At 43.3% G+C, this 25378-nt stretch overlaps 1 protein-coding gene across 1 annotated transcript; it reads left to right on the forward strand.

The window, feature by feature from the left end:
* The first annotated feature begins 4071 nt into the window (after positions 1 to 4071).
* Positions 4072 to 25378, forward strand: IYD (iodotyrosine deiodinase). The gene is made up of 5 exons (XM_029224097.1): positions 4072 to 4257; positions 15770 to 15961; positions 18560 to 18719; positions 23106 to 23262; positions 25059 to 25378. The coding sequence occupies exons 1-5, from the start codon at positions 4080 to 4082 to the stop codon at positions 25239 to 25241; spliced, it is 870 nt and encodes a 289-aa protein (XP_029079930.1). The 5' UTR covers positions 4072 to 4079; the 3' UTR covers positions 25242 to 25378.

Raw genomic sequence — 25378 nt, forward strand, 5'->3', positions numbered from 1 at the left:
TTGGGTTAAATAACACGAACCCCGTGAAATCCCAAACTCTTTTCCCCAGAGAAAGTAAAGAGTGAAACAAAATACAGATTGGAATATGCTTGGAGAAGGAGGGATGTAATTTTTGATTCCCGCTCTAGAAACCCCCATGCCTGGACCTTGTCACTTCCACCACCTCCAACCTTTATGCCACCATTTCCTCTTCCCAGTCCCACAGTTTTCTCCCCTGATGAGCCCTCAGTTAACTCTCATCTGAACGGCTGCAATGGTTCTTCTTCTTTTTTTTCAATTGAAGTATAGTTGATTTACAATGTTGTATTAGTTTCAGGTGTACAGCAAAATGATTCATATATATCACATATACACACATATATATATTTCTTTTTCAGATTCTTTTTCCATGTAGGTTATTGCAAAATATTGAGTACAGTTCCCTGTGCTATACAGTAGGTCCCTGTTGGTTATCTATTTTATGTAGAGTAGTGTGTGTATGTTACTCCCAAATTTCTAATTTATCCCACACTATCTTTCCCCTTTGTTAACCATAAGTTGGTTTTCTATGTCTGTGAGTCTGTTTTTTTTTTTTTATAAATAAGTTCATTTGTATCCTTTTTCTAGATTCCACATTTAAGTGATATCATATGGTATTTGTCTTTTTCTGTCTGACTTATTTCACTTAGTATGATAATCTCTAGGTCCATCCATGTTGCTGCAAATGGCATTATTTCATTCTTTTTATGGCTGAGTAATATTCCATTCTATATATATACCATATCTTCTTTGACTGAGCTTCCTGGTCACAGCCTTTATTGACAACTGAGTTTGTGACCAGATTAATCGTCCTTAATATAGTTTTTAAAACATCACCTCCATTCTTAAAACTTTGAATTTATATTTATTGGGAGTTTATTATATGCAGCATTCTGTGCTTTATTGAGACACCATGTAGGAAAACGTTTCAATAAACATTTGATGTTTACAATACTTTGCTCTTTTGGATGGGGAGAGGACTTGAGCGTAGAGAATCTAAATTTGGGGTAAAGTAGGGAGTGTGAAGAGAGAGCATTTCTTGAGGCCAGTGGTTCTCAGACTTCGGCAAGTGTCAGAGTCACCTGGAGAGTTTCTTGAAACACAGAGTGCTGGGCCCACCCCCAGAGTTTCTGATTCAGTGGGTCAGGGGTAGGGCCCGAGAATCTGCATTTCTAACAAATCACCCGGGGATGCTGATGGTGGGCATCCAGGACCACACTTTGAGGACCTTGTTCTAACTCACTCACTGTGCCTTAGCTACAGTCTATAAGCTGTTCATTTTCTTCAGGGCAGTGGAGGTTTTTTTAATTAAAACATTTTTTTGGGTAAAATATACACAATATAAAATTTACCGTCTTTGCTATTTTTAAGTGGGTTCAGTAGTGCTAAGTACATTCCCACTGTTGTGCCACCATCACCACCATCCATCACCGCCATCCATCTCCAGAACTCTTTTCATCTTGCAAAACTGAAAGTCTGCACCCATTAGACGATAACTCTCCTTTTCCCCCTCTCCCAGCCACAGTCAACAACCGTTTTACTTTCTGTCTTTACGAATTTGGCTACACTATATACCTCATATATGTGGATTGTACAAGTTTTATATCTTTGTGACTGGCTTTTTTCACTCAGCAAATGTCTTCAAAATTCATCTATGCTGCGTCATGTGTCAGAATTTCCCTCTTTTTTTAAGGCTGAATAATATTCCAGTGTCTCCATATACCGTAGTTTGTTAATTCATTCATCTGTCCATGGACACTTGGGTTGCTCCCATCTCTTGGCTATGGTGAAAAATGGTGCTATGAACATAAGTGTGTGAATATCTCTTTGAGACCCTGCTTTCAATTCTTTTGTATGTACACCCAGTAGTGGAATTGCTAGAGCAGTGGAATTTCTTTTAAAGTGCCTCATCCTGTGGATTAAATGGGATAAAGTAGATAAGGAATCAACACAGTGCTTACACATAGTAACATAAACTTTTGCATCACACAGCCCTCTGGGCATTAGATCTATATAAAATAAATACCCTTTGATGGTATTTATGTTATTAGTGAGTATGGATTGTGTACAGGTGAGGCCAATTAGGTTTAAAAATATTTTGAAAATTTCCCCCCAACTTCACACTTGCACTGAGATAAGATTTTGCTGCAGACATAGGCACATCCTATTTCAAGCCTTTAGCTTGAATACTTGATATAACACTTGCTAAATGAGCACTTGAGAGAAATGCTTGATGAAGGTTGCTCGTGTGAATCATTAGAAACTATGTTCCCTCACGCAACACCCCAGGAAGTCTCTTTCCTGGAAAGTTCTCTTTCACCTCATTTGACTTCCCCTGCAAATACACTTGTGGGATGTTATGAAAGCAAGGAGGACACAGGGACAGGGATAATCAGATTCACCATCAGCAATGGAAGTTAAAAGTCATGTGTGTCTTGGGAAAATGTGTTTTCTAGACTAACGTTATTCACCACGTGGCCTGCAGACCGGCGGTCCATCAACTCTTGTTAACCAGTCACAGTGAGGCACAGAGCACACACTAGGATGGAAATTCAGGCAAAGCAACCATGTCACTACAGTACATGCTGCCTAGGCCAGCTGACTTTTTCATTTGTATTTATTTATTTTTTTGGAGAGAGTTTGTCAAGGAAAGGAAGAATGCATTGATTAGATTTTGGCACAAGCCGCTTGAGTAGCACTGTCCCAGGTCACACTGGGTTTGTCAAGACAGTAAAAGCTTTCTGTCCTCTGTGGGGTCTTGTCCTGCCTCAGACAGAATGAGGGACCCAGAGTGCTCGTCTGTCATAGCACTCATGGCACTGCATTGTAACGATCTTTAAAAATATCACAAGGTATTTATTTAGTATCTATTTTTTTTTTTTTTTTTTTTGCGGCACGTGGGCCTCTCACTGTTGTGGCCTCTCCCGTTGCGGAGCACAGCCTCCGGACGCGCAGGCTCAGCGGCCATGGCTCACGGGCCCAGCCGCTCCACGGCATGTGGGAACTTCCCGGACCGGGGCACGAACCCGTGTCCCCTGCATCGGCAGGCGGACTCTCAACCACTGCGCCACCAGGGAAGCCCTAGTATCTATTTTTAATTAGAAAAATAAATAGCCCCTGCTAAGCCATGAAAATGAAGTTCTGATACCTGTTAAAACATAGATGAACCTTGAAGACCTTCTGTTAAGTGAAACAAGCCACTCACAAAAAGACAAATAGTCTATGATTGCACTTAGGGGTTCCTAGAATAGTCAGAATCATAGCGACAGGAAGTGGGTTAGAGGTTACCAGGGCCTGTGGGAAAAGGAAGGGGGTAGTTACTGCGTAATGATTAGAGGGTTTCCGTTTGGGACGATGAAGCAGTTTGGGGAAGAGTGGTGATGGGTGTACAACATTGTGAATGTACTTAGTGCCATTGAACCGGACCCTTAAAAAGGGCTAAGATGGTAAATTTTATATTGATATTATTATATTTTATCACAATAAAAATGTAGAAAACAATAGTTCATGCTGGTTGAAAAAAATTCAAATAATGTAGATACATATAAGGCAAAATGTGAGTGAGAGGCCTGAGATAGGCAATCCTTCCCCGTCTCCAAAACCTCAGGACAAGATCCCAGGAGATTTGGTAATCGCTCAAAAGGGGCATGGAGATTGGTTGAGAAGGGGCCAACTCCAGGTGATTCCTAGCTTCGGGTCAGTTGAAGACTCACTGCTCTCAGAGAGAATCCACAGGAGGAGGAGTAAACACTTTCCACCACTGCTGGTAAGATCTAGTGCATTAAAGTGTTTCCTCAAATCCTGGCAATTACTGTCTAAGAATATACTGATGGAGCACACAGTTTAAAAAAGTTCACGCACCAGTGCATTCCCAGAGCCACACGGCTGTGATCTTTTCTCCTTTGCAAAGTCCTTGCAGAGTCAGCGAGTTCACTCTGTTCCTTCCCCCGGCCCCCCTCTCCTTCCTTCACTCCGTCTCCCGGCATTCCCCACTGCTGTCCCCGTTTGTTTAAATACCGGCCTCGGAAGTATTGGCCCCATTCAGAATCAGCCTCAGCGCCATGTTTCTTCTGACTTCAGTCTTGGTAGCAGTTGTCTGCCTTTTGATGGTGTGGATCTTTCAAAATGCTGATGGAGGCACCCAGAGGAGGAAGGGGGAGCCTAGAGCCAGGGCGGAGGCTCGCCCCTGGGTGGATGAAGACTTGAAAGACAGCACTGACGTCCACCAGCTGGAAGAAGGTAAAGACACTGGCCATGTTGCTTGGTTTCCAACTTCTGTATTCTTGTGATGAGGGCAAGTGGATGGTGGGGCTTCGGGAGAGGAGGAAACATAGGCAGGTCAGCTTCATTATCAGCCTCTGCCATGTAAACAAATCAGTGTGTGACAGAGACATCATTTCTCTCTGGTGGTCAGCTTGTCACCTGCTGGCGCCAAGCTCCCTTTACTCCTGGGTCCTCAGTAAAAAGCTGTTGAGGGGGCGACATCTTCCCTGGCTCCAGTCCTCTGAGGCTGCTAAAATCTTTCTGAAGGGGCACATCACAGGCTGGGGGCGGGGGGGCTGCGGGTTAAGTGGTCAGGTTTTGATCAAGAACTTTGGAATAAAAAAGGGGCATCTACGTAGGGGCTCGCTACCCTTCATTGCACCAGCCCTGTGGGTCACAGATAAGAGTGGCTGCTGTCCTCCAATCTGAGTGTCCAATTCAGTAGACAAGGCCATAAACAGGCAAACGACAAGAGAGTAAAACAGAGACGAACTGGGTGGAACTGATGGTAAGGTGTTTTGAGAAGGCTTGGGGGTTTGGTGGGGCAGCTAGAAAAAGGCTGAACCAGGTCTGGGGGATTACTAGGATATGAATACAAAGGTTAGGAGGCTAAGAGGAACAGGAAGCGCCTGAGTCCGGAAACCCAGGGAAAGATGGCAAGAAGATGGAAGGACTGTACTGACCAGGGGAGGGGTGAAAATGAAGTGGGGTATTGAGGGCGGGCCGGGGCATGGCTGACCTGAGAAAGAAGGGGTGATGAACGAGGCAGGCAGGAAGGGAGACGTTCTGGAGGAGCTTTGAGTAATCTGTGTTTGAGGTTTATCTGAGGTGGTTTTGTGGGATGGATTCGACTTGGAAGAGGCTCAGTGACTCTCAGCTGGGGTAGTAATGCCTCCACCCTCCCTCCCTCCAACAGAGGCCACCTGGAAGTATGTGTGTGTGTGTGTGTGTGTGTGTGTGTGTGCGTGTGTGTGTGTGCGTGTGTGTGTGTGTTCTAAGTTGTCCTAACCTCAGGATTGGGGGGTGGGGTATAGAGTTGGCACTCAGTGCTGAGAGCCAGCAATGCTGAATGTACTGCCCAGGAGGATGCAAATCCAGGCAGCCTCCTAGCAGGGCAGCCTCTTACTCTCCCCCACTAACCCCGAATGCCAATTATGCCAGTTGAGAACCACTTCCGTTGAATGAGCACGAGACCCACCGTGAAGCTGAGTAAGGATCTGTTCCAGTAGTGATGGGCTGGGCGGTGGTGCCAGTGCGAGGCAGAGGAAGGGGTGAATTAGAGGGACGGTCAAGGAAGAACAGTAGGGTCTAGTAATAAATTAGACATGAACAGAGGGAGAAGTGGGCACGATTTGGAGACTGGAGGAATCAGAATAACAACTGTCATCAGTGGGAGCGGGAAGGGGATCCGGCTTAAAGGGGAAGCTGTTGAATGTAGTGCAGGACGTGTTGGATTCGAGAGGCTAGTGACCCATTGAAGCAGAAAGGCAGGGAGGTTTCTAGGTGAGGGATCCAGGCCATAGACACTGACTGGAGAGTCAGCAGCATAGGGGTGATGCTTGGAACTTGGAAAACTAATGAATTCATTGGGGGGTATTGCTAGAGAGAAGGCTGAGGTTAGAACTTGGCGGTGGGGGGGGCACCTTCAGATAAGAGGAACTGCTGGAAGGAATGGACTCAGAAAACAAGGCGTGGGAAAGGAGGGCCAGGGTAGTAATAACAAGCCCTCACATAGCGCTTCCGGTATCCAATGTCACTTTTACATATGGTGAATCATTTAGTCTTCATGACAATACAGTGAGGCGGGCACTATTATCATATCCATATTACAGATAAGGAAACTGAGGCTCAAATCGGCTAAGTCACCTGCCCAAGCAATTAGTGGTAGAGTCAGGACCCAGGCAGGCCGGCTCCAGAGTCCAGGCCTACAGGCAATTCACTAGGCTGCTTTTCCAAAAGAATGACCCAGAACAGAGGGGGCAGGAGATGGCCAGCAGGGTTAAACATTCCCTGAGAGATCAGAGGTAGTGTGTATCGAGGAAAGGCCGCTGGATTTGAAGACCCAAGAGTTTGAGGGATACAGAGGGGGTGATAAGGCTGGTGGGGAACCAGGGACCTGGGGCTGAGCCTGAAGGTTGGGAACAGAGAGCAAAGCTGTATGGCCCCCTTCTGCCTCTCCACCTAATGATTCACTTTTAATCCTCTGCCTCTCCACTCTCGCTTCCTCACACAGAGAAATGAATTGAACACATAGTGGCTGCTCGGCAGCCGTGAGCAAACCTTCCCTGAGTGCAGAGTTCATAGTCTCTTGTTGGGATTTTTGTTGTTTACATAAGTGATTCTTACTGAGGTCACACAGGCGCACAGGTGGTAGGTAAGGACTGATGTTTAAACTCAGCCTCCTCTGCCACCCAAGTCCCTGCTCTTAACCATTGGGTGGGTGGACACAGTCTCAGAGAGGATGTATAATTGGAGAAGAGAAGGGATTCCATTACCAAGGTAACATGAGATGGTGTTGATAACAGCAAATAGATACCAGATTCAAACCATTTTGAAAATTAACCATCAGGGACAAAACAGTACAATAAGTATTGTGGGCCATTCTAGTGTGAGTTAAGGAATATATGGGTGCCACTCTAGCCTCCGCCATCTCTGATTCACAAAGAATTCCTATTCGACATTCATAGATCAAGGAATCAGCCTGTGTGGGGGGACGGGGTGGGGGGAAGGGTCGGGGGTACAGAGAAGACATGCGGATTAGAAGTCAGACACAGACTTCCTCTGGGGACCAGTCACACATGGCATCCTGTTAACGCATTTCAGTTCCCTGTTTATCTGTAGCAGAGGTCTGAGAAGGAGAGATGACTGGTATTTAATCTCGAAGTGGAAACCTCAGATCGTTTCCCTAAAATGAATGGGAGATACTGAACAAAAATTCTCTAGTCAGGGCCAGATTCATGGAAGCTCATGAAACTGGAAATAGGAGAAAAAGATACAGGAAACACATCTTATTAAGATGTGTCCATTTTAATGTTAGTGGGGATTTTCTTCACTCAGCTTCACTAGCCATCCAGAAGCTATTATTCTAACTGAAATTTTGATTGTCCCAGTGACCACTAAAAAAGCCTTTGTTAAAATTTTTATCTGGTGTGGGCAACACCTGAGAATAAAAATGTTCCCTCGGACTTGGGCAAGGACAGATTTTTATATACCCATAGGCAGCTGTTTCGAACCTGTTCATTGGATCAATGACAACACATCTCAGTAAAAGCTTAACAAGTCAACCAATCAGAGATGGACTCACTCCAGGACCAGCCCCTCTGAGGGCCAACCAGTCAACAACAGTCTCAACCAAGTAACGCTGTTCCTGCAGAGGATATCAACCCTCTTACATGCCTGGAAGTCTGCAAATGACTGAACTCCATGCTTCCCGACCAAGTGGTGTGCAAGAGCTAGCCTATGGGGCTAGCGAGAGCCAACTGATAAATGTTCAGGAAATTTGTGGGCCATTTGTTCAATTGCCAATAGCTTGAGATCGGGCCATCATGGGAGTGTTTACTCTATGGAAATTGGCAAGTGCTATAAACCAGGGCTCTTTTTTCCCTCTTCTCAGAGAGCTGGTTTACCAGCACACCACTGACAAAAACACTACGTAAGGGCAGCACTCATGACCAGCACAGTTTTCCTTTGCCCCAGGAAGCAAAAAATTCAGCTTCATCTTTGCATTTCATCATTCTTTGGCACACCTACGTGTGCATACTTCTGCATGGCTAATTTTCAAAGGCTGGTCTACCAGGGCTCCTGTAAGACATTATGGTTCTAGGACAAAGGACAGGTAAATTCAAATTCAGATGAGAGGAGGTTAGGGAAAGGAAAGGACTTGAATGGAGATGTTGTCCTTGGGATCAAGTCTGGGTGGGTTCTGCTGGGGAGAGTGAAGCTCAGTACAGAACACTGGGGACACCGGGGACACCACGAGAGGTAAAGGGGCTCAGAAAACAAGTTCTGTCAACTTCACCTGGGATAGCGTTGCTTTCTTCAAGGCCTTTCCATCTGGACATCCGCAGACTCCCCAGCCCCCAAGCCCCCCTGCTGCTGCTAGTGAGGTAGTGGGTCTATATTGCAGTCAGGGAGTTGAATGGCTGAGAGGCCCACGTAGGAAGCAGAACGATGGCCGAGACAGTGGGAAGGAGGAGTTCTCTGAGCCAGTGTTGAGCCTTGAAGCTGCTCTCATTGCCACCTTCAGAATCTGTCTACTGTGAGAGCCGTGTCACCCTGAGCCTTATTAATACTGGTGCTCAAGCCTCCCCAAAAATTGCAGGGAGGGAACAAGGGTGACATGACACAAACTGGCCTTGTAGTTTCATAGCTGGAAAACATCTGGCCCGTTTGCAAAGATTTTGAAGTAGAACTGCAAAAACACAAAAGCAATGCCCGTAGAGATGCAGCCAGAAAAAATGCCTCTAAGCTAAACATTAAAGGATAGCCGTGGCCTAGAATTACTTGGTCATTAAACCTAATTACGGAGCAATTTAGGATTCCTTGGCATTAAAGCAGTGATAAAAGGCGTGTTGGTCTTGGTGTCAATAGCAAACCCCATGTGTGGCGGCACAGCACTTACATTAAAAGCAGACCACAGTAGCGTGCGTTTATTTTAGGATATGTGGGCTCCACAGCTTGAATGAATCCCCCAGCGTTGCTTGGCTGGTCTAGGGTGGAGGCGGGACAGCTGCGGAACAGAGGCTGTTCTCTTCCCTCTGGTGAGGGCTTATGCCTTGGGAGCAGTCAGGAGTTCAAGAGGAAGGAGAGAGCTGTGCCTTTTTTATCGGTTCACTGCCCTGAGATCCCCTGGAGCTTCTTTCCCAGCTGGCTCAGCCTGTCCCCTTTCCCCAGGCCAAGTGTAGACTTTCTGCTCTGGGAGAGGCTCCAGGAAGAGCAGCGCCCCTGTGCTCTGCTTAGATAGCCCTTCTGGACAATCCAGCCCAGTGGTGGTTGGGACCATTTGTCTGCTGTGCTCAGAGATAAGGCTGTGCTGATAAAGCTCAGGGAGCAGCCCCTTCATTCCGCTAGAGTAGGAGCGCCTTCCCTGGACTTCAGCTGCTGCAGAAACGGCCGTCATGCCGCTCGGCTGCCTTTAGTTTACACAGATGCCGAAGGGACCCGAAGTTAAAGAGACCTTGCGTGCATTGGCTCCTTTTCCACTTACTGACTGCGGAGGTTGCCGGACTTCATGACAAATGGCGTGGGAGTATCACTGGTGCTGAAGTCTTTGCTGACACGTTTAATAAGGTTCGGGGTTGATACTGATGACATCTGGGTTCGGTTCAGAGTGGATTGCTAGAAAGCTGATAGCTGTTGCCACTCTCCCATCACACTTACTTCCTCAAGCCATTAGGGACCTGCTGTGTGGCATGGGGAGCTCTGCTCAACGTTACATGGCAACCTGGATGGGAAGAGCATTTGAAGGGGGGGTGGATACACGTGTGTATGGCTGAGTCACTTTGCTGTGCACCTGGAACTAGCACAACATTGTTAATTGGCTGTACTCCAATATAAAATAAAAGTTAAAAAAAATGTATACAGTGTGGGTCCCCACTGCCCCGGCTAGTAAAGCATAAAAAAAGAAGTTTCTCAGTACTAGCTATGAGCTAACTGTGGTCCCTGTTGGTATTGAGGCTGGGTTCTCAGTGTCTTTGAAGTCCCCTTTTCACGAGCGTTCCCTCTTGTCTTCTGGACATTTACTGCAGTCCTCCCTTATCCTCAGGGAATACGTTCCAAGACCCCAAGTGGATGCCTGAAACCCTAAGTTTTTTCCTGTACGTATGTACCTATGATAAACTTTAATTTAAATCAGACACAGTAAGAGAATATCCAAATTGCCAGCATCACTACTCATGTGCTTTGGGGTCATTATTAAGTAAAATCAGGGTTACTTGAACACAAGCAGTATCCTGACAGTCGACAACCGAGAGGCTACTACGTGACTAATTGGGTGGATATGACTAATTGGGTGGATACGTGGACAAAAGGATGATTCACGTGGTGGGGGGATGGAGCAGGACAGCCGTGAGATTTCATCATCTTACTCAGAATGGTGCACAATTTAAAACTTATGAATTGTTTGTTTCTTGAATTTTCGTTTCATATATTCAGAACACAGCTGGACATGGGACACTGAAACCTGAGAAAGAAAAACCTCTGATAAGGGGGGATTACGGATTACTGTATTGGGGGAAAAACCACTGATTAAGGAGTTAAGAAACCTAGGCTATAGTTCTGGCTCCATGAAGGATTGCTGCGTGGTCAGGGGAAGTTAATTGTGCCCATTCATTCCTATTTCTACTTTTGTCCCACCTTCCCCAGATGGTTCATCTCTCATCCTCTTATCTCATTAAGAAAGCGTCAGGCTTCCCTGGTGGCGCAGTGGTTGAGAGTCTGCCTGCCGATGCAGGGGACATGGGTTCGTGCCCCGGTGCGGGAAGATCCCGCATGCTGCAGAGCGGCTGGGCCGCTGAGCCTGCGCAACCGGAGCCTGCGCAACCGGAGCCTGTGCTCTGCAACTGGAGAGGCTGCAACAGTGAGAGGCCCGTGTACCGCAAAAAAAAAAAAGAAAAGTGTCAAGTGTCTTTTCTTTTTTTTTTCAGATGTCCTTAAATCAATATAACAGTTGTAGTCAGTTGAACTACCCTTGTGGGTGTTTTTGGTAATGTGCTTCTATGGCCTTCTCATTAAAAAAAAAAAACCCTTAATTGTGAAATGTAATATGCTTACTAGAAAAGTGTATAAAAGATAGATGAATGGCTTAACAAATAATTTTAAAGTAAAAATCTATATAGTTATCACTTAGATCAAGAAATATAAATTTCCAGTACTCCATAAACCCCTATATGTTCCTTCCCAGTAACAACCTCTTCCATACCCTATAGAAGTAACTATTATTTTGAATTTTATGGGAATTACTTCTTTGCTGGTCATTCTATTGGAAAATTACATATAAATTTTTTTGAGGTCTAGGATACTGTTACTTATTCCAGGGAATATTCATATTTTCACCTATCAGAAGAGCAACATTCTAACATTCTGGGGCAACTTTAATCTGAGCTCAAGGCTTACGGTTCCCTGGATCACTCACAGGATATTACCTTAGGCTCTAAGGCACCAGGGCTGGATTACTTACATTTTACTCTTACTATTGTAACATAAATCTTCAGGCCCTGGATGGCCCTGGGGGTTTGACTTTGGTCACCATCCTTTTATCTCAGCTCAGCCTCATGGCGGTTTCTAGGTAATTGGAAAATATTCTCTGGACATTTGAGTGCCAATCTACCCCTGTGGGTACTAACCTTCACCCAGATTTTGACTGTCATGTTCTACAGTCACAGATTAGCTCTTCAGTACTTAGAAGAAAATGTTCTAAATGTATTTTACTAAGGATTTTAGCTTTCTTTACTTTGGAGGTTTGGTGTAAATTACGTAAATAGCCATTACTGGAAGTGAAAATCCTTTAGTAAATGTCACAAGAATCAGAATCATAACCAAAGCATCAGTTAATCTATGGCATCAAAGTGGATTTGTACCTACTCAAAGAAGGAAGTAACAACTAATTATTTTCTATCACACAGTGGAAGGCATGGGATATACATTATATCAGGCAAATATTCATTGGCTTTTGGGTGGTTGTGAATGATGAAGATATGTGATAGCATTACATTCAGTTTTCTAAAGACACAGTTTAGGTGGTACAATAATAATTCAGGTAAGGCATACACATGCACACAAATAAACCTTAATGGTTTAAAACAATCTAAATTTGTTACTTTAATGAAAGTTAAGTGCTGGGCATTTTCAGCAGTTTTATCATCGCGGACTCTGATGATCTGTTCTTATCTAAGTAGGAGTTGCCTCCTCCTGGTGATATGGCTTCTCTGCACCGGTCCCCGTCAGGCTGAAAAACATCAGAGCAGATTTAGGAAAGTCTTCAGCCTCTGTGTAGAAGAACCATCTACTCATTAGACTCCACTGATATTTTCAGTGTCTATTTCTTGGGCAGACTTCTTGGTGAAACCTTATTTATGTGATTAAAATTCCCTGAAAAGTCCAACTCACCTCAACTCATTCTGGTTTGATGTACCGAGGTCCACTTTCTGTAGTAGCCTCTTTGGTATCTTTTGCCTCCTAGATTCTGGGAGTTGATGAAGTCCAACAACATTCAGAAATCCAAGGCTAATTCAAGATAAGCAAGGAGTATATATATATATATATACACACACACACTCCATTCAAAGCATTCCTATTTTTAATACTTTTTAACTTTTTGAATACAGCATCTCAGAATTTCTTTCAGTTGAAACCTTTGTAGTTCACATTTAAATCTTTGTAGTTCAGATCGAAAGTATTGTCTGCTCATGGGATTGAAAGGAATGAAGAAACATGCATATTCAGAGGTAGAGCTTCAGCTTCACCTATTGAATCCTCCATTGCATCTTCATCTTCTGTAAGATCTTGAGCTACAGATGATGGGTTTCCACAGCTCTCTGAACAGGAAGGAAATGGGGGAAACCAGAAGTGGCAAAAGCAGGCAGGTGTAAAGATAACTTTGCTGTAGGTAAATTGAACAGATTTTTTTCTTATGGTTAATATTTTTGTATCTTGTTTAAGAAATCCTTCTTCTCTACAGGGTCATGAATATAGTCTCCTATATTCTTTTCTAAAAGCTTCAAAAATTAGTCTTTCATAATTAGAACTGTGGTGAGAACAGGCAATATTCATTAATTTTCAATATCTGATGGAAGAGTTTCAATGTTTCACCACTAACTATGTAGTTGGTTCTGGATTGTTTTGGTGTTTTCCCCCATAGTTAGACTTTATCAGGTTAAGAAAGTTCCTTTCTACCCCAATTTACTAAGAGATGAATGCCAAATTTTATCAGACACCTTGTCTGCATTACAGCGATTATTAGCTTGTGAATGTAACAAACAACATTGCTTTTCTCATGTTGAGTTAACCTTGTATTCCTGGGGTAATCCCAACTTGGCCGAAGTGTATTGTTTTTTTATATATTGTTGAATTCTGTTTACTAATATTTTAGTTAGGACTTTCTGCATCTATATTTATGAGAAAGTTGAGCCTGTAGCTTTTCTTTCTTTTAATGTCCTAGTCAGGCTTGGTAGCAAGTGTGCGCTAGTCTTATAGAATGAGTGGGCGGCCGATGTGTCCCCTATTTCTATTCTTGGGAAGAGTTGGAGAAAAGTTAGCAATAATTGTTCTGTGAGTGTTTGGTGGAACTCCCTCATGAAGCCATCCGGGCCTCTTCCTAAGGGAATCTTTCTTTTTCCTCTGGCTGATTTTAAGATTTTATATTTGATTATAAAAGGCGCGGGCTTCTTTTCTGTTATACTGCGTGGGATTTACTGGGCCTCTTGAAGCTGTAGATCTGGCATTTTTCATCAGGTTTTCGTATCAGATATTCTCTTTCAAATATGGTCTCTGCCCCATCCTCTTTCCCATCTCCTGCTGTCACTATCATGACGTATATTAGAACATTCTCGCTCTGCTTTATTTTTTCTTGATCGTTCTTTTATGTTTTCTGTCTTTTGGTCTTTCCTTGCTCTAGTCTAGATATTTTCTTCTGAGTTGTCTTCAGTTCATTAATTCTTTCTTTAGGTATGTCTAACCTGCTATTAAACCCACCCACCAAGTTCTTAATTCTATTATTTTATTTTTCAGTTCTAAAAGTTCTATTTTAAAATATGCTCTGTGTCACTTTTCATCTTTTCCTGTACCCTACAGATTTATATACGTTTGTCTTTTCTTTTTCCCCTCTAAACCTAGTAATCATTGTTGTTTTATCTTTTGAGTCTGATAATTCCAATATTTGGAGAATTTGGCGTCTGACTCTATTTTTAAAAACCTATTCTGCTGTTTCTTGCTCAAGATATTCTTTTTTTGTGTCTGGTTGTCTTTTATGTGTTGCTGGTAATTGTACTTAAAATTATTTATATGTTGGCATTTGCTTCTGCTGGGTAATGGGGGTATTTTCAGGCAGGACCACACTATTCCAAGTTCAAGTTTGAGGCAGGACCCATCAAAATGTTATAAACTCTTGGGGGCTGATTGATTTATTTATGGCCGTGCCATGCAGCATGAGTGATCATTAGTTCCCTGACCAGGGATGGAACCCATGTCCCCTGAAATGTAAGTGCAGTCTTAACCACTGGACCACCAGGAAAGTCCCTGATTTATTTATGATTCTTAGTTTTTCTAAGGATGTAGTCTTGGGGTCCCAGCTTGTTAGACTTCTTATCATATATGGACCTGGGCTTTGATTTCTGTCCCTCTGGATCCCTGAAAATATAAAAATAAAAATTCAAATATATTGGGATTGGCAGATGTTATCAGGGCAAATGCAGCTTCTGTGCTTATTTACCTCTGCAGGATCATATTTTCCCTTCACTTTTGGCCTGGGAATTTCTTACTATGCTGTCAGTAACTTAATGATTTTAAAACGGCTTTATAAAAAATTATTTATTTCAAGATCTTAGTGGTTTTCAGGGGACTTCCCTGGTGGTCCAGTGGTTAAGACTCCATGTTTCCACTGCAGGGGGCATGAGTTCGGGGAACTAAGATCTGGCCAAAAAAAAAAAAAAGATCTTAGCGGTTTTCAGCCAACGGAGATTGTTTCAAATAAGTTAGTTCACCATTAACAGAAATTTACATTTTTCATCTTTATGTACGTAAAAGTTTTCTTTTTCTTGATTTATAACCAGTCTGGGCTTTGAAGGACAGTCAAGATCAGAGTTTAAGGATTCTGTAGACCTATTTTTCTCATTTTTTCTTGATGTTTTTGAGCTTATAACCTTACAGATATTTTGAGAACTTTATTTCCTTCTCCCCAGTGACCACCTTATGACTATAAGGGAGTAAAAAAATTTTCTCTGGCTGAGATCACCACTCCCCCATAATAAAAACAGATTAACAAGAGAAAAACAAACAGAAGTTTAATAACATGTATATCTCTTGTGTACATGGGAGAGACCCAGGAAAACTGAGTAAGTCCCCCAAACAGCCTTAGCCACCACCTTAATCCATCTTCAGATAAAGACAGAAGAAAGGCATTGGGGACTGGGGAGACCCAGTTAGGGGAGGTTGTCAGGAAAAGCAGAGCAAACAAGGGTAAGATTGTTACAGAGATTTAAGTCCACACCTCTGTTGACAAGAGTTTCTTGTGATTTAGAATCATCCTTCTCTTCCTGGTACAGAGGGAGAAACACTTCCAAATAGAGATTTCCTTAATGTAAATGTCTCTTACAAAAGGGTGACTTCTACTCGGGTTTTCAGAACTTCTCCTGTGTCTGTGTTTCCTAAAAATAGTCAACTCAAAACAATTCTTATGCTAAAGACACATATTTTGGGGGAGGGGCATATTGCACTCCCCTTCACGACCAAGAGAGATCCTCTAATTTGCTGTCTACCTTGTTCTTACTGGCAGACGCTGACGGCTGGCAAGTGTCAGAGGAAGAGGTGGATCACATCCCATTCTCCCACACCCGGTATCCTGAGAAGGAAATGCTTAAGAGATCCCAGGAATTTTATGAACTTCTCAATAAGAGACGGTCTGTTAGATTCATAAGTAATGAGCAAGTCCCAATGGAAGTGATTGATAATGTCATCAAAGCAGCAGGTCTGTAAGTGCACAGTGGGTCTTTGAGAACATCCGCTGCAAGTGACAATAGTGGAGCAATGTTGAAGTTCAAACACAGGGAATAAAGCCTGGAATGATACGTTTACCTGTAAAGTCTTACCCAGGTGTTGACTGACTGCCAGGCACAAGACGATTTCCACTTTCTACAAACTTTTTTTTTTTTTTCTGCGGTACGCAGGCCTCTCACTGTTGTGGCCTCTCCCGTTGCGGAGCACAGGCTCCGGACGCGCAGGCTCAGTGGCCATGGCCCACGGGCCCAGCCGCTCTGTGGCACGTGGGATCCTCCCGGACCGGGGCACGAACCCGTGTCCCCTGCATCGGCAGGCGGACTCTCAACCACTGTGCCACCAAGGAAGCCCTCTACAAATTTTTAACTATTACAGACTTCTCGGGAGCAGATGTGACAACAGTTCAAAACTTCTGAAATTATTCAACATTATAAAATTTTTGAAGAATGAAAATTTCTGAACACATTATTATACATCAGAAAAGAAACATCCTTACTTTCACCTCCTCTTAAAACACACACACACACACACACACACACTCACTCACTCACATTTATACATTTCTCTTTTGGGAACCGAATTTCTTATATTACACACCATGATGCTCTAGTACTGTATTGTAATGAACTAGCAAAATTTATTCATGTGAATTCGCAAAGTAAATCAAAGCAAGGCAAACATTTTCCCCCCTCTTTTGCTTTTTATTTATTTACTTATTTGTCTGCTTTGGGTCTTAGTTGCAGCTCATGGGATCTTCATTGCAGGGTGCAAAATATTTTGTTGCCGTGAGTGGGCTCAGTTGTGGCACTGGGGCTCAGTAGTTGCAGCACGTGGGCTTAGTTGCCCCACAGCATATGGGATCTTAGTTCCATGACCAGGGATCAAACCCACATCCCCTGCATTGGAAGGCGGATTCTTAACCCCTGGACCACCAGGGAAGTCCCTCAAATGCATTTTCAATATAAATTAATATCTATTCCCAGAGGAATAGATAAGAATTATAGAAAAAGGGAGAGGAGATATGAGAAAGCCCCCTATTTGAGAGTCTCCTCTGATTGGATTCTAATTCCTATATAAATCACATTTAAGTTCATTTGCAGAAATTATTGCATGACTATTATAAACCCATTGCCCAAATTAAAAGGAAGTAAGAATAATACAGTTCATTTCAGTTAAGAACACAAATACACTAGATTGGAGAGTCCTTTATCTAACTAATAGCAGTTACTAAATTTCTTCTGTGTATACATCTGTATCTAAATATGTGGGTGTGTGCATATGACATTCAGAGAGGTTTGGCATAATTGAAAACATTAAGGGGCAATTTATTTCTTGTGTTTGGTGACACCAATATTTAGTGAACAGATGACATGTACAAAGTGAACTGGAATCCCTCTGTTCAGAAATTTGGGCTTTATGTTTAGATTTGACTTGTATTTCACAGTTCAATCATACCCTCTCTACCACGGGGACTGGTGGATGAAAAACTCATCAAGGCTGGCAGGCCTGAGACCCCTCCTGTAGAGTTTATGCCATTGAACTACTCACTAGGAAGAAAGAAATACTTGCTTCTGAAATATACCACCAGTGGGTCACCGTGGTCTACTTCTAGAAACAGCCATTTCTAGGACAGAGGGGTGACACCCAGATCAGGAGCTGGGCCAGCCCATGACTGGAATCTTTTTTTAAAAAATATTTATTTATTTATTTATTTTGGCTGTGCCAGGTCTTAGTTGTGGCATGTGGGATCTTTAGTTGTGGCATGTGAACTCTTAGTTGCAGCATGCATGTCGGATCTAGTTCCCCTACTAGGGATCGAACCCACCTGCATTGGGAGCACAGGGTCTTACCCACGGGACCACCAGGGAACTGCTGCTGGCTGGAATCTTAAAGGGAACTTAAGCTCCTTGGGTTCCATGATGCACTATGAAGCTTTGTCCGGGATATTGGGACTGATCCAAGGGTGGGCTGAGGTTTCCCAAAACCTGTGAGAGCTGGAAGACACTCTGCTGTGTGTCTGAGTGCCCAGGGCCAAGAGTTCTCATGTGTTCACAACAGGGCCACAAACCCCACAGTGCCACACTCAGAGCTTTGATATAGGCACTAAACAATTTATAGTTCAATTGCCTTTTGGAGATCCTTTTGAAACCATTTGCCATTTAAATTTTGCCATTTCCAATAAACTTCCTGACTTGATCATTTTTCAAGAATATCAAAACAAACAGCATTTTGGAGGCTTTTGGCTATCAGAGCTTCCCATCTGTGTTCCCTTATTGGTCACAGAGTAGTGCCTAGGGATGTTTTCTCTCATATGATTAGAGAAGCAGTGATAAATTCCCCAAACTTAGGAACTACTGGCTTTGATCTCAGTTAGTTGGTTTGGAGACCCTGACAGAGATGCTGAACAAAATGGGCCTGGCAGCAACATCCCAGAGGCTACCGCCAGGCATTTTGTGTGTCAGGTGATCTAACTTCATTTTGAGCAACTATGAGTTACGTTTATTCTTAATTAACAGACTCAGATTTTTCTTGCAGTTTTAATTTCTGATTTTAATTTAATGGGTGATAGGAACAGCCCCAAGTGGGGCCCACACAGAGCCCTGGACCTTTGTGGTTGTGAAGGACCCAGACGTGAAGCATAAGATTCGGGAGATCGTTGAGGAGGAAGAGGAAATAAACTACTTGAAGAGGATGGGACCTCAATGGGTTTCAGACCTGAAGAAACTGAGGTACAAAAGTGGGTAGAATTAGGCTTGTTTGGTTTGGCTTCCTAAAATGAAATAACTATGACTTCAGTTTTCTGGTTTTGTTTTAGGTGTTAAAAAGTTTCATTTTACCTGTGGAAGAAATAATGGAAATTAACTCAGGCCTCACCGCTGAATTGCCTTGAGCACACGTATTGCACAGGGGTGAGGGATGCCGACTGGAAACCCATCTGGGTTCACATCTTAGCTCTGGTTTTCCAGTTGCAAGACCTTAGGCATTTGCTTACTCCCTCTAAGTGCACTAGTCTGGTTTCTCCAGAGAAACAGAATCAATGAAGAGAGAGAGACACACAGAGAGATAGAGAGAAACATAGAGAGAAAGAGATTTATTATAAATCATGGGCTCAAGTGATTATGGAGGCTGAGAAGTCCCAAGACCCAGCAGAGTCAATGGAATAGTTCCAATCTGAGTCCAAAGGCCTAGGAACCAGGAAAACCAATGTGTAAGTTGCAGTCCAAGTCTGAGTCCAAAGGCAGGAGAAGACTGATGTCCCAGCTTAAAGACAGTCAGGTAGACGGAGAAAATTCTCCCTTACTCCACCTGTTTTGTTCTATTCAGGGCTTCAACGGTTTAGATGAGGCCCACCTACGTTGAGGAGGGCAATTTGCTTTACTCAGTCTGCCAATTCACATGTTAATCTCATCCAGAAACATCCTCACAGACACACCCAGAATAATGTTTAACCAGTTATCTGGGTGCCTTGTGGCCCAGTCAAGTTGACACATAAAATCAACCATCACACTTCTGTTTTCTCACCCAAAACGATAATGTTAAAAACTTGGTATCAGGATTAAATAAGATAGAGGCTAAGAGTAGGGCCTTAGAAGCTAGAGTGCTTGGGTTCAAATATGAGGTCTACCACTTATTAACCTATCTGTGCCTCAGTTTCCTCATCTGTAAAATGGGAATAAGTCTAGTATCTACTTCATTATGAAAATTAGATGAATTTGTAAGCACTTAGAACAGTGATGGCACATAGTAAGGGCCATATGAATCCGGTAAATAAATAGGCTATGACCCAAATAATTATTAGTAAATTGTGAAATACTTCTCAGGATCTTGAGTGACGTAAATTACATTTTCCTATAAATAGTCTTGTGCATGATCTCACTCAGCAGGCTTTCATCTTAGTACATGTTTAGTAAAAGTACAAATTTAGTAGAGGCATAATATTCATTAGGCATTAGTAACTTTGCAGGCTTCCTTATCTCCAGGGAAGAAGCGGATTGGAATTCAGTGTAACTGGCTTTACCATGAAACTTCAGCATATTTCGGTAGACATGTGCGAGGTTTCATTTTTTTCCTGGAAACTACAACTAACTATGCTTGTTAATCCCACTTTTCCCATTGAGGACCAGTCACCCTACATAATATCTAGGATGGATTCCATAATTTCTCAGTCATTTTTGTAGTTAACACAGTCACTTTCAATTTTTTCAGGCTCAGCCTTGTCATTTTAAAACGCTGGTCACAGAGTCCTCTTTACAAATACTGCCCTCCCCACAGAGGCATCTCCTTTCCCTTCTAACCCCTTCTCAGGCTGAGCGTGAGGAGGGATGGGGCACAGATATTTGTCCTGACCTCTCAGAAGGCCCTGAGGGGAAGCCAGCTCGAGTTCTTGGCACGTAGAATGTAGAGGTACGCGTGCCTCTGGCTCTCAGCTCTGGGCCTTTAGCGGCCAGTTCCAGCACCAGCCATCCAATACCCACTGTGACACAAGCCTAAGAAAATGCAGTGGGATCTCCGTCTTGTGGGGTAAAGTGGGACTTCTTCTCCGGTAGCCAGGGCTGGGTGGTGAGAAGGATGGCCTCTTAGTCCTACTCCTGTCTCATTTATTTGCCCCAGAGGACAATTTTTTTCCTGAGATATTTAAACCCTATTGAAATTGATGTCTATTGGCGTTGTAACTTATGGCTGTGTTGTGGAATAAGTGCAGGATATTAATGATGAATATATAAATCTCATTGCATATTCATGAGAAAAAACGGATGGGTAAAGTTGAGTCTTTCTTCTTGGAGAGATGCTGTGCTCTGTGTGTGCATGCTGCCAGCCCCGTCACTCCCCAAAGAAGGCGGCATCAGTTGCTCTCTTGTCTCTGTGCTCAAAGCACCTAATACACACCTTCCGCGTATTTAAAATAGCCATTATGACAGAGTTATTTAATTATTGGCCTACTTTTCTTCTCATTTTATAGGCCATATTTTAGAAACCTTTGTGGTATACCAAGATACTCTTGAGAATCCAATTAACATTATAGACTTTCTCTGCAGACAATATGCGTGCACACACACACACACAGAGATATACATATACATACATATACATATACATATATATATAGTGTCTCTAGGGTCCAGGGACCTCCAGTTTAAAAAAGTCTTATATTGTGGCACCTAGCACAGCGCTGTTGCATAGTAGGTAATTAAATAACTGTTTGTTAAATTGCATCACAAATGAACATATGTCCTGATAGCCAGTTTGAGTCAACTCTGAAACTCATAGCTGTCATTAAAGGCTTGATATACAATCTGGTCCAACCTCCCCGTCAAGCCTTCTTCTCCTGCTGCTGGCGTGAGACCCTTCACCCCAGGTGGAAGGTGCTAATTATCCTTTCTTAACAGGCCTCGGCACGTTGCTATCTTTTTATGAGCTCTAATATGATGTCACGATACATTCTTGTAAAATTGAACAAGCCCAAAATACTAGCTACCAATGTATGCCTAGGCAAAATAAGTACAAAGATTAGTAAAAATTACTAACCTGCCTCTGACCTAGTAAATTGCTTATTCTTCACCTCATATTTAACAATTGTTTTGAATTATGCACTGTAAAATAATACGTAGTAATAATAATAATATTAGCTAACACATACATGGTACTATGTACTAGGTACTATTCTAAGCACTTGATCTATTTGGACTGATTTTACTGTCACAATAACCATTTGAGGTGAGTGTACAATAGTACATTTTACATTTGAGGGCACTGAGCTGTGAGAAGGTGAGTGGTTGCCCAACGTGGCAAAGCTAGTTGACTCCAGATTTTTTTTTGTAAACTATTAACATTCCCCCACTTTGTAAAGAGAAAAAGAATTGATACGAGTCAAATGTGAATAAGCTGGTTGAAGTATGGTAAAGCAGCTTTGAGAATGTAATGTATAGAAATTAGCAGTGTACAAGGAACTGTAGAAAATACACACGTGGGTTTAATGTGTTTTAAAACAAGGAAGCATAACTAAGCTAAGAATGAAATGAGTGGTGACTATCTCTTGCTTATTGAAAAATTCCAATATATAGCATTGTATGAGTATCTTTCCTTTGAATATCTGTGCTAGAGTGAAGCGTTTGCCAAAATGTACGGGCAGGGTAATGAAACAGAGAAAGATATGCTCTTATCTGGAAAATAAAAATGGAAACTCAACATTTATACCTCCTGTGAGTTATCTCCCACTCCCACAAAAGTTTCCTTCCTTTTCTCCATAACTAGGCTAAGAACGTTACCATCTGCCCACCTGGAATTTCGGTTCAAACTCACCATCACCGTTTTCTCCTCCCTTGTGCACTCCTGTACCGATCTGTCAGCTCCTGCCTCTACAACTCCCCAAGTTCTCCTGGGCCATTGCCCTTGTCTCCTATCTGGTCCCGTGTGAGCTGGTCCTTTGCCCACACCAATCCGTCTCTTTCTGAAACAGATCCCATTGCGTGATGCTTCTGCTCAGAAGCTTGTGATAACTTTCCATCACCCGCTGAACAAAGTCCAGGACCCTGCAAAATCTGTATGAAAACTGCGAGCCTCCCAACCCGTGCCCCACCACGCACACCATCCTCCAGCCTACCAGGCTTCTGAAATTCCCTGTCCGGCCAAGCATTCTCCTTCTGACTCTGCCCTTTGCTCATCTCTTCCCTGGGCTGCCCTTCCCAATGCCCCTTCTCTAGCTGGTCTTCGGTGCCCAGCCTCAAGAGAAACTTTGGAAATATTCTGACAATCTTATTCAAAACTACCATTTTATTTTTGGGCTCCTAAGGCCCTTGTCTTATATTTCTTTAACAACACTTACCAGGTTTTAGTTTGCTAAATTTGGCTTACTGCCCTCTGGTTATAGGATCTATCTTTGTATCTTTCAGCATTTCATGTGTCTTGCTATATTAGGCCCTTATTAATACCTGTTGGGATAGATAGACTTGGGATAGAAAAAGGTAAACAAGACGTGAACAAAAATCCTACTCTTTTTCAATTTAAACATAAAAGACAAGGAAATGTTTCTATTTTTAATGTATATAAGGTGGTAAACAGGGAATAAAAAAACCATTAAGAGAAAATATTCTGAATATCTTTTTTTCCCCCTTTAGGACCAAATGGATTAAGGAGTACTTGGACACAGCGCCTGTTTTGATTCTCATTTTCAAACGAGTACACGGTTTTGCTGCAAATGGCAAGAAAAAGATCCACTACTATAACGAGATCAGTGTTTCCATCGCGTGTGGCATCCTCCTAGCTGCCCTGCAGGTATGTCACCCTCCCACTGGGCCCAAGAGAGAGACTTAATATTTGGGGGCCAACTGTGGTTTTATTTGCAAATTTCAGCTGAGTTTCTAGTTCAGGGACAGGGATTCCTCAGTAAGGGAACTCTGATGTAAAAACTGCCTCTGGAAACCTGGACTGGTGAGGATGATGTTTCACAAGCTGGCATCCTTCCTGGAAATTTACTTATAACATTATTTAAGGGTCAAAAAACGGTCGTTGTGTTTGCCTTCATCTGTAACGACATGAAGCTTTAAGGGCTTTAGTAAATACACATGAAGAGCTTCAGAGCCTGAAAGTTCCAGGGCCCGGCTCCTCAGCTGTGTTTACTGTTGCCTGAGCCAGTGGGATGATTCAGTAGCTATAAGGGGAACTCTATCATAGAGCTCCTGTCCTCAGAAGTTGAGTTTACATCGTATTGCATTAGAAAGATGTCCCTGTGCTTAAAAAAATTCCATCTACATAGTAGCTACAGCCATGCTAAGTGTGAAACAGAGCAGGATTGAGGTCTGCCTTTCACATGATTCAAGTCATTCGCTCAACAGATATTTTCTGAGCTCCTTCTATGTGGCAGATCCCAGGAGTCACCAGGAATAGTCACCTTGTGAACTATACGTTCTGGTGGGGACTGCGGTCCTGGGAGAGGGTGGAGAGTGACAATAAACACGTGAAATAAATAAAACAAACAGGATTATAAGAGCAAATGAGCCTACTTTCAAGGGACAGTGGATTCCGAAAAACTATGTGCTTCTTCGTTACCTCAAAGAAAAATGTGTTTGCTGAAAACTTGCAAAATAGTCATTGTGACATAAAAGAGGAATATGTTTTTAGATGACTTGAAAAACTGTTCCAAAGGAGCTGGCATCCTATTTACCTCCCGACTCTGTAACAGATAAAGGAATTGCTGTGCTACGTCAGACCGCAGGGCACCGTCCCCGTCATAGATAGGGTTCCTGAAGAAGCAGTTTAGGCTTGCCGTGGGTTCCCTTCACCTGTGGCTTCTGTGCATTCCAATCAGCAACTTTTCCCACTATACTGTGGAGTTTGCTGCCCTCTAGCTTTCTGTAAGGCATAAGTCTGAGTGTAGGTCTTGATTTGTGAAGGAGGAAGGAATCTTCTGGAAGCCCTTGTCTGGGCAGATTGCACAGAGACTGGAGGCGTGCTTGACTCCCAAAGGTAGTTCCAGAACCTCCTTCTGGTCCAGGCTTAGCAATGAGCATCTGACGGGAAAAGCAGGGGGGATAGAGAGGGCCAACTGGGAAAGTGTCTTGAAGCTACACATGATTTTTATTGGATGTTTATTATTCAAGGGGGCTGGGAAGAGGTTGGTGGAGTATTTCCTCTACCTCTTACATACCTCTGGGCCACTAGGTCCTCCCTCACTCGACATAGGTATTTTCAGCTAGGGATGACGCTCTGCTTCCACTGTTGGTTATATAACCACAGGAACTGCCTTTTGTTTTTCCATTTCTTTGGTGTAGTTGGATTCCCCAAATTTCTTTCCATGAAATAACCATTCCCATTTCTTAAGCATCAGTGAAAAATGACTGGTATTTTCTTCTCTGAGAAGCTTCCCACTGTTTGGTTAAGAGAAGGTGGGGTCTGGGGAGGTCCAGGAGGGCAGGTAAGATTCAAGACACCATGGCCCAAGCTGGTCGTCTCTTTGCCGCCCAACTTCAGGGAAGTGATGGGACAAGCAAATCTTATAGGGACTAGAACATGCCCAGGCTGGGATTTTGCCTGCTGACTTTAAAACGTTTTCTTTTCCTCTCCTGTTACAGAACGCGGGACTGGTGACTGTCACGACCACTCCTCTCAACTGTGGCCCCCGTCTGAGGGTGCTCCTGAACCGCCCTGCAAATGAAAAGCTGCTAATACTGCTCCCTGTGGGGTACCCCAGCGAAGAGGCCACGGTGCCTGACTTCGCACGGAAACCTCTGGATCAGATCATGGTGACTGTGTAGGCAGGACACAGGCAGGGACGTGCTGGAAGGTGATGCCCCCACTCCTTTCTCCTGTTCCTTTTGGGAGTAGAGGCTGCTCTCTCCCTGGGTGTTCCTGGCACTCCACTCCACAGGGCTGGCCTCTGTGTGTGTGAAGA

This window comes from Monodon monoceros, unplaced genomic scaffold (genome assembly GCF_005190385.1).
Source record: "Monodon monoceros isolate NGI ecotype Baffin Bay Population unplaced genomic scaffold, NGI_Narwhal_1 Super_Scaffold_15, whole genome shotgun sequence".
NCBI lineage: Eukaryota > Metazoa > Chordata > Mammalia > Artiodactyla > Monodontidae > Monodon > Monodon monoceros.

Coding starts and splice junctions, on each gene's coding strand:
- IYD (XM_029224097.1), top strand. CDS start 4,080: ATGTTTCTTCTGACTTCAGTCTTGGTAGCAGTTGTCTGCCTTTTGATG. Junction 4,258..15,769: donor CGTCCACCAGCTGGAAGAAG/GTAAAGACACTG, acceptor TCTTACTGGCAG/ACGCTGACGGCTGGCAAGTG. Junction 18,720..23,105: donor TCAGACCTGAAGAAACTGAG/GTACAAAAGTGG, acceptor TTCCCCCTTTAG/GACCAAATGGATTAAGGAGT.